This window comes from Cebidichthys violaceus, unplaced genomic scaffold, assembly GCF_023349555.1.
Source record: "Cebidichthys violaceus isolate CVI_PGR_0920_01 unplaced genomic scaffold, fCebVio1.0.p SCAF_7, whole genome shotgun sequence".
Classification (NCBI taxonomy): Eukaryota; Metazoa; Chordata; class Actinopteri; order Perciformes; family Stichaeidae; genus Cebidichthys; species Cebidichthys violaceus.
In genome coordinates, this window is record NW_027176927.1 from 2,210,708 (window position 1) to 2,220,994 (window position 10,287).

At 37.6% G+C, this 10,287-nt stretch overlaps 1 protein-coding gene across 1 annotated transcript; it reads left to right on the plus strand.

Moving 5' to 3' along the window:
* The first annotated feature begins 1,147 nt into the window (after positions 1 to 1,147).
* Positions 1,148 to 8,694, plus strand: ifnlr1 (interferon lambda receptor 1). Its single transcript, XM_068735341.1, has 7 exons — positions 1,148 to 1,463; positions 2,246 to 2,372; positions 3,680 to 3,852; positions 3,953 to 4,140; positions 4,519 to 4,660; positions 5,781 to 5,911; positions 6,358 to 8,694. Exons 1-7 carry the CDS (start codon positions 1,415 to 1,417, stop codon positions 7,222 to 7,224), a joined length of 1,677 nt encoding a protein of 558 aa, XP_068591442.1. The 5' UTR covers positions 1,148 to 1,414; the 3' UTR covers positions 7,225 to 8,694.
* Positions 8,695 to 10,287: the final 1,593 nt, after the last annotated feature.

Sequence of the window (10,287 nt, forward strand, 5' to 3'; positions counted from 1 at the left end):
TGACATGTTATCACTGAGTTGTATTTTATATTGGTTTAATCTAATATTGATAAGTGACAAGACACCCAGCGAGTGTTTTTTCAACCATTCTCAAACTTTTGGTACAGTATAGCAGCTAGCCATGCAACTATAAGCTAGGATATGGCGTATCATTTTATGATTCTTACTAAACAGGTTTCTGAATTGACATACAAGGTTTACACCAGGACACAACAAGGGCACATCTCCCTGGGCTTTACAACTCATTACTCTAATACTATAATTACTACAACACAGAACATAAATGCCATGCCTTTTCATACATTCATTCATTCGGCTATTCATTTGCTCATTACCGAAACTGTGTAATAATATTGTCGATGAGCCAACATCAGGTTCTATGTACACAATGGCCTTAAAACCAGATATACACACCTTAGTCCCCATGGGTGCGTTCGTAAATCCAATCTGACGCTCTACACTAAAATTAGAGCAATGATGTTCAAAGAAACTGAGTGTTAGATTTTGATATAAATAACCAAACGGGTACTAAAAACCTTCCTACTGCATGCTTTTTCAAGTTAAAATAGATAGAAAATATAGAAAATGAGTCAGAAAACTTAGGCTATTGCTAATGTAGTGAAAATGTAACATAAACTCAGTCAGTTTAGCTAAACGTGTTAGCATGGCAAACAACTTTCCAGTGACCCGATTACGCTCCGCCTCTCCGAGAGTGTGGTTCTCTGATTAACCGAACTGAATATTCCAACAGCACTCCGGATTTCCCAACGGTGCAGTTTGTGCCAGAGGGCGCTTCGGCGCTTGGATTGAAAAAAAATGACAAATGCACCCCATGTGTGTATAAACAAGTTCTTTCACTTTCAGTCTTTTGCAGTTGAAGGTCTTGTTCATTTCCCGTAAACTCTACAAACCAGAAATAACCTGAAAAACGAGCAGAGAGAGAGAGAGAGAGAGAGAGAGAGAGAGAGAGAGAGAGAGAGAGAGAGAGAGAGAGAGTCAAGGTGGAGAAGGAAGGAGGAGGTAAAGGGAGGAAAAGGGAAGTAAAGGGTCTGGAGTTAGAATGCAAGTGGGCGGAACATACAGTAAACTGAAAAACAGGAACAAAGTGATAACCAAGTGCCAAAGTACACCTGCACACCTGAGTAAAGCCACTCCTTTCCCAGGACGCATTAGAGATGGTTGAGAAGCGGAGGCCAGAAAAACGCACTAAAACCCTATCGAGCTTTTATATTTTACAGACCTTTTGACATTGACTCTGGTTTTGTTTTGAGGAATTTTGGCGATAAGAGGGTTTTTGTTTTGATTTAGTTTTTGTGGTGTGGATTATATGTTGCTTTTGTTTAGAAGTTAGGACTTAGCGGCGGCAGCTTCAGAGTTTCCGACTTTCTTTTTCTCTTTTTGATCTACATACCTAATGAAGATGTGGTCTATGAAGGTCATCACCCTCCTCCTGTTCTGCTATGGTGAGTACAGAGGATCTAATATGGATTTATGATTTAAATTACAGGCAGTCAAACACTTAATGTGTCATTTTTTTTGACAAAGCAGTCCTAATAGGAGAAATAAATAATAACACCAACGTAATAAAGCCTAGTAATGTTTTTGACAGAGAGTGATTCCCTCTCATTTGAAATGAAGGAGAGTCCCAGAACACAATGAGGACTTGGGTCGTTTTAAATGATAGTGATCGATGGAAAATGCAATTTCATTTTAGAGTCTAGCTGATGTAATATTGTCTATAACATTGTACAGCCTATACGAATGCTAATTTTAGATTAACTACTCAATACACAGCATGGGTAATAACATTAAAATTGTAACATGCAGTGATTTGGTAAATCGCATAGCTCTGAGTATATGGCTTTGTATCATGGAAATATGGTCTGCATATCAATAACTCAAGCTGTTAAATACAGGATGATGTTCTGCATCCCTTTTCTCTATGCCAGCACAATTATTTTCTTGTATCCAAGAACAAAATGCAGTTTTCAGTTTTAGCCAACAGCAGAAGCAAGTCCATCTTACATAATCTCTTTGTGTTCCTGGTTCCAGTGTATGTGTGCTGTATCGCCCAGGTGTAATTTAGCAGTACAAAAACTAAAACTGTACTATATTATAGATTTGGATTCATGAATTTTACAGATATTGTGAAAATGAAACCAGGCTCATGAGAACATAGACACCACATTAGCATTCAATATGAAATGATTTACAGACTTTGCTCTTGTGCCCATTTTTCCTACAGCTTGTCTTTCGACTGGCAATGGGAAAGTGTATTTTGTCTCAAGGAACTTTTTCAATGTACTCCACTGGGACCTCGTGAAGCCTACCATCCCTGGGGAAAAGGTCCTCTATAGCGTCCAGTACTGGAGGTAAGAGCTAAGATGACGGATGAGTGATTATAATTACACCTTTACTCCCATTTCCCTCTTGCAGCTTGAGATTTATATGGAGAGGTGGGTCAAAGCAGGAAGAATGCGTTTGCAGGGTAAACACCCAGTTTGCTCATAGTGTCAGTGTCCATAAAATGAGCATTTTGTAGACTGGTAACAACACATTGTATCAAACTCAAATCACATATTGCATTTTACAGTTTTTTTCATTATAGTAACATCTCAAGCTGATTAAGATTTGTATTTTAGTTAAAGGATGTCTGGTGCTATTCAAAGCTAACAAAGTGTGTTTGTGTGTTTAGATTGACGTCTACACTAGGAACAATTAGAATTGGGGTTGAGAGCCACAGACAATTTGGTAGAGTCATTGTTAGTTTTGGTCTTTCCATGGGATTTGTTGAAAATAACAACAATAGCCAGCCTTATCCTTTGAGATCTAGGATTTGTATCTTGTGGGGAGGCAACTACCAGGTACATTTCTGGCTTTCATTTGCAGCCTCTAATCCCTCGCTCTCTTATAGAAATGGCTAGTGGCTGTATAAATGTTTTACTCAAAAACTAGCACGCAGTTAAGCGTACCATGCTGCTGCTTGGATTCAACTAAACTACCAACTGCTTAGACGCAACAACAAAGAAGAGTTCTCAGCCATAAGCAGGGCCTGCACTGAGAAGATGCTCATAAAGCGCTTTCATGGCTTCCACGCAGAATTTTTTTTAATCTTTCTTCAATCCACTCAGTTTCTAAGAAAGATCTCAACAAAGTGGAAATGTCATCTGGTTGTCTTCTAATTAGTCATAACACAGTTTCCAAGACAAATGTCAAGTGACACCCCTGTGCTATTGACTTTTCTCCCATCCACTGTCACCTGGAAATGCTGCAGTGAATTCCATCATCAAATCAGCTGCAGAGGAAGACTGGTTTGTCTATACTCCCTTAATGTCGGTTGCTGGTTACAACAAAATACTGTCATTTGTCTCCGTCAGAAAGGAACTGTGTGTTCCAGTGATGAATGGCTGATTTGGCATGGTCAGGATGATCTTTGTGTGTTTGTTTCACTGTAGCCATGTATTGCACAGGACTGCCTCAGTGCCAAAATATAATTAAAAAATACATAATAATATTTATCTTTTGGAAGTCTGTGACTTACGTAAACTAGTGAATAAAAAACTGTATGAGCACATGTTGTTTTTTTTGTTTTGGTAACAGCAAACAAAAAGTGATACACTGCCATGATCAAGTGGTTCCAGTATCACAGTTTGATCACACTGTACTGCACTTTTTATAGTGACGCTACGGAGCAATACCAGATAAAAGAGGAGTGTCAGAACATTACTGCTCTGTCCTGTGACCTGACTGCAGAAACCCCATCAGTTCATGACGTTCACTACCGGGCTATGGTGTACTGTAACGGTCGCTTATGTGGCAGCACAACCAAAAGGTTAAAACCTATAGCACAAAGTAAGAATCACCACGCTCATCCAAGCATTTCTTTACTTCCTGCTAAGCCAGATGTATTCGATTGCAATGTTGATTCATTCAACTTTCTTTGCCTCCATAGCTACTCTTGGTCCGCCCATTTTGTCTACATACCCAACAGTGTCGTCCTTCAATGTTACTGTGACGCTGCCCTTGGGGCCAAATGGAGTCTCCGTTGCTGACATCATCACCAGGAGCAAAAATGGGCCTCACAAAACTGTAACGATTAAATATACCTTAAATATCACCCACCCAACATGGGCTGCACAGGTGAGTCTCCATTTAAACAATAGAATATACTGAACAAACATCATCATACAAGCCATATCAGATGATATAATACCAAAAACATTCCTCTACACTGAAAAACAAGTTCATATTTTCAGATGCTGTTGACTGTATGTTGACAGCATTGAGAACAGGCCTATTTTTTCAATTAACATGCCAGTTTTTTAAACTATTGAGAAAAACAAAATTTTCTATTACTCAATATGATAAAAGGATTTGGTCTTTAAACTGTGACGTTGTTGAGTTGCTCCTGTTATCATTCGCGTTTCTGGATTTTCCAGAATTTTCTTGTTTATCTGACCCATAAAACCAGCAATGGACTAAATCAGTTACCATCCAAATGTCGCTTTCTGTCTTCAGGTTAATGAAACCACAACAGGCCGGTTCGTCATCAGCGTTAAGAACATCCAAACTGAGTACTGCGGCTACGTGTTGTACAAGCCCGAAACTGAATGGGGTCGCTCAGCGAGTGAGCCTGCCTCCTTCTGTGTCACACTGCCAGGTGAGGACAATGTTGAATATAATCATCTTCTCACACACTCTTCGTAAAAGTGCACAATATACTTACCAGCACATTAATGTCAATCACAAAACTACAACACTGTTACACTGTAGTTTGTCTGTTGTTTGGTTAAATCTTTGCACTACTGTTAAGTTAATTAAATATTTTTCTATTTCATTGTCTACATTGTGCATTTTGATATTTAAGATTTTTACTCTGTTATTGTTACCTGTACCATAATTGCTGCTGTAGCGAAAACATTTCACCTCATGGAATTTATCTATCTATCTATCTATCTATCTATCTATCTATCTATCTATCTATCTATCTATCTATCTAATACTGGGCATTATTAAGATATGCATTTGGCAAATTATATTTTTTTTTTATACAGTATATATTTATTAAAACTTTATTTTTACTTGAGGCAACAGTGTGGCACTCAGCATCTTACTGGGAAGCTATCAAGGACCCACCTGCTGTGGAGAAAATGCAAGACTGATCCTTGAAAATGTTGCATTTTCTATGTTTGACTATAGTTTGTGCTCATCTCCTCAAGTGATTGCAGCCACATGGAAACAAGTGTTTGGAAATATATCAAGACAGTTTCTTATAAATCAGTCTCACCTCTCCCTCTTCTGTTGCTGTCATACTGATGAGACAGGAGATTAGATTAGTCTGTTTTGCAAAGGTGATGTTCTTCTCGCCTTAGTTAGCTTTGTTGTGTATTCTCTACTGCTAACACCGACGGTAACTAATTTAAACAACTACATGCAACATTTTACCTTGATAATATTCCACAGGTGCACAAGCAGTTCCAACTTTAAAAGCCATAGCTCTCATATTCCTGAAGAGGGGAAATCCACTTCTATAGGTTGTATATTTCTGTTGCGAAGTTCCTGTTACCCAACATTCAAGTATTTCTGGAAAGTACTTATATATACTGGTACATCAACAGCCCTACGTCACGAAGGCATGCCACAGTGACTCGCTGACAACATGCAGAAACGTGTGTGTCACAATGGGAATTGTTGTTTTAAAGCGCTTGAGGGTATCTGATGTAAGAGATATGTTGTGTTTTCCCGAATTGGAATATGACACCAACTCTTTTGTCCCTCAGGTGATCCCCTGATGCTTTTGCCATGGCTTCTTGTGAGTGCTGCTCTTCTGACGGCCATAATCACAACATCAATCGTGTGGATGTGCAACTACGTAAAGGGTGGAAAGGAAAAGAGCATGCCACAGCTATTGGTAAGACTATTCATGTTGTGGTGTCCTTTGATGTGTCTAGGAAATGTTGACTTACTGGAAAATGAAGTTCTCTGGAACTTGAATGACTGTACACATGTACAGGGTACACATGTGTTACAGCAACCTAGAAGTAATTAAAGACATTAAAATAATGAGGAAGTTTCAGTGACTCATGTTTGAACAACAAATACAATGTGGTAATGACGGCAATTGTTTTCTTCAAAACATTCCATGTATCTTGCATGTGTATTATTGGCTTTGGCCTTTTTATCATAGTGTAAAATGTTTAACCCATCATCAAATGTTTTACCTGATGTAGATCAGCAGACCACTAAGCATATATATATATATATATATATATATATATATATATATATATATATATATATATATATATATATACCCAATATGTACTGATGAGTCTGTATTTTTTCTCTTCAAAACAGGTTACCATCTCCAGCACCCCAAACAGAGTACTGCTGTCTCCAGACAAAAATCTCGAATTTTCCAAAGCGGAGGTCCGCATTGAAAGTGACCAAACAGTTTACGCAACGATCCGGACGAAGCCTAATATGCCCTCAGTTGGGTCTGGAGGTTATTCCCCCCAGGACATCCCCTGCCAGGCCTGGCAAGGCGGCACTGGCTCCTCTGTTGGCACAGGTGAAAACAGCCTGACCCCAAATCCAGAGGACACGAGTGCCCAGTCCTCCGAAATCTACAGTGTAGTTGCTGTCCATGAACAAAATAAAGACATTCAGCAGGCTACCAATGACAACAGAGAAACCAGTAACCTACTAATGTTTTCCAGTGGAGACAGCTGGGATAATGGAGTACAACCTTTATCTCATATGGACCCTTGTGAGAGCAATCCAGGCAGGTCACTGGTTTTACAAACAGTGCGGGACGCCAATGGACAACTTATGTTGCCTTCACTTATTTTTCAGGTACATAACAGCACAGATGACACTGTGCCACCCCTTAACCCAGAGAGGAAACCCCTTTTATCTGACCTCATATACTCCAAGACGGAGGGGCCAACATTGGCATCCTTGAAGAGCTTCGACAGCTCAGAGTTGACAGACTCAGGGTGTGACGATAGCACTGCAACCACACCAACTCAGGCCTACTGCAACACCCATTATTTCCCATCGCAATCAGTTGCTCCTTATATCCACCAGGGATGGAAGAACACATCATCTAGTGATGCCACACTTGAATTAGGTTGCGAAGAAAACTGGTTGCCTGCGATCTTTTTTGAAACTGCATCCACAGACAGTTGTGAATATAGAAAGACTGACTATCCACGGACCTAGATGGGTCCCAAAGAGAAGGAGGAAGGTGAGGAAGATGAAGACAGAGGAGAAGAGGAGACAAGGCAAATTCTTCTCGGAGGTTGGGCGGTACAAATTCAAGAATAATTTGCAATGCAGGAAATTAATGGGAGCAGCTTTAGTAACAATACAGATCTGAATGGTTTTGCTGTCTGCTGTATGATGCAGAGGCAGATGTTTTAAACATGAATTTATTCTGAACTAAGACATATTTAACAACCACATCTGGAACTTTAAATACAAATACAAATTAAAGTGATAAATTATGGTTTGTTGTTCATCTGTTTTTTTATTTATTCATTAATTCACATTTGTAAAATATTAGTATGGATAGTTGTAAATTGTGTGTTTACATTTTAAGACATCAGTGAATATATATTGTTAAGTCATTGTTTTTTGTTACAGGGCTGCAACTAACAATAATTTTCATTATTGAGTAATTTGCGGATTATTTTCTTAAGTTTTGATTAATCGTTTGGTATATAAAATGTCTGAGAAACTGGGATGGACAATTTTCACTATTTTCAATGTCCAAGGCGATGTCTTTAGGTGTCTTGTTTTGTCAGTCCAAATCCCAAAGACAACCATTTTAATACTATATGGAACAGAGAAAAGCAGGTATCTCCCCATTTGAGAGGCTGAATGTAGTATTTTTGCATTAAATGTACTTTAACAATTAGTCGATTACTAAAATAGTTGGCAATTATTTTTCAATCGACTAATTGTTGCAGCTTTATTTTGTATTTTAAAAGATGTTGAATTGTTGAAAGAGGAACCCAAAGTTAACTTCTTTCATAACTGATATAATCTACTCCTCTTGTCATGTGTTTATTGTGTATATGAAAGAAGGAAAATATAACAAAAGTATGAAGTGTCCCTTACTCTTAACATTTCTATATTTATGTGTGTATATACACACACACACATCAGTATATTTCACGTCAACATTTACATTATTATGGCAGTATAAAGCTGTGTTCAGACAGCTAATGTCTGTTTTGTTTAATAATTATGAAAACCGTTTGTATTGTAAGGGGCTTGAAATGCAGTTAGATCACTTTCCTACAATTCAACTCAGTCTGACCATTCAAATCAGTTTCTAAGTGTTTTCTTTTTCAACAGAGCTGCAATCACACGTAGTCAGCATGTGCATTTGGGTGCCATCACTATGGCGACACATTATTGCAACTTATTACACTCTCTAAATACACAAACCCAATCTGGTCACTTTTATATTACAATGTGGACAGTCAGCCTTAAAGATTAGATTAGAAATCAAATCGGATTGCTTTGTGGCTGAACAAAGCATTAGACACAGTCTGACGCCTACTGTCATCTCTAAAATGGGACTAAAATGACTGAATCTCTACTGGAAATTAAAATATTCCTATTTTTAAATTCAGTGGTGTCAATGTTTACATCTGTGGCATAAATAAAAATATATATTTTGTATTTTTTTGACTCACAAAGTTCATGAACTCATTTTGTAATTGTCATTGTTTGCTGTGTAAGAACATATAAGAAGGTGTGGTCATGGTGCAACGTAAGCCACTTTGATAACAGCTAGGTTTTTATGAGCCTAGCAGCCTAGTTAACAATCATTTACACACAGTTGTAAAATAATGACAGATTGTATTGTCGACAAAAGTGTCCCGAATTAATGTAAATGAATGAATGTAATATACCGTTAAACTTTGTTTTATTCTGTATTTACAGATGGTGAATTTCTACTAAAAGTATGTTGGAAAGTCTGCTTTGTTTTATTGAAATTCTGAAAAATGTATATTAATTAAAGAACCTTTTCTTCAAAACAGAAATTCTCTAACTGCAACAATCAAAACTGTCAATACGTGTATTTGCTAGTTTGGTTGGGGAAGTTTGCATAATGATTTTGAACTTGAGTGTTTCTTCACATTATTGACACCAGATCTTGCAGACAAACATTAATAGTCTTAGTCACATGCCAGAAAAATAAACTTGTGTACCATATTAAATATAAAAAGTGATGTATTTAAAAAGGCAAATATCATTGCTACATACCGACTATGTTCCTCATCTCAAACAATAAAGTTGTTGCTGAGGTGGATTGCACAAAGAATCCAGTAGTGTAATTTCTAGGAAAAAGACAAAATTCAAAACGGTGGATGTCAGTCAGAGTTGAGGCTGCTGAGAGAAATTCAGTCTATACAATGATGGCATACCAAATGCTAAGCGACATCCATTTTCCTTGTTTTGCATTGATTTGAATGTCCAGGATCATATATGTAATAGTTAAAAACATTGTATACTTATTTCAGGTCCCTCTAGGTTTCTAGAGGGCTAATATGCTGTGCAGCAAATTAACTGAAACCAATAAGCTGTTCAAATGTTAAAAGCCACAATGCACAACTGACCACATAGGAAATAGTAATTTAACAGCACACTGTTTACCAAGTGTAACTGTCTTTCTCATGTGGAAAACTGGATTAATGGTTAGAAAGAACATTAAAAAACTGTTTTAGCATATGTTTTAAAAATATATGTTTGTAGAATCTCAAGGAAATAAATTTGATCTGGTTTCAAATTATCTGGAAAAAAAGAGCAGCTTTTGTAACCTTGAGGGGGATTTACCTGCAATTTAAAATTGAGGTCCTTTTCTTTCCGAACAGCAAGAAGAGGAAGTGATCCTCCCATTTAACTGTCCAACACAGAGAGAGAAACGGTGCATCTATCTGCACCCATGGGACTTGTTCCAAGGGATAACATAAGCCTTGGGTGGATCTCTGGTTTAATACCCATTGTGTGCTTGGTTATGCAACTGCTACCAGATACCCAAATGGAATATTTTACAGAAAAAGCCCTATACACATACACACACACACACACACACACACACACAGGTAAGGGAAGAAGTAACAGATATACCTAACTATATATATATATATATATATATATATATATATATATATATATATATTACTATAAATGTCCCAAGATGGTTGAATTTGCTATCGGCAGAAACAGTAGTTAAGACTCATGCTTGGGCTAAAAAAACTTGATCCTGAC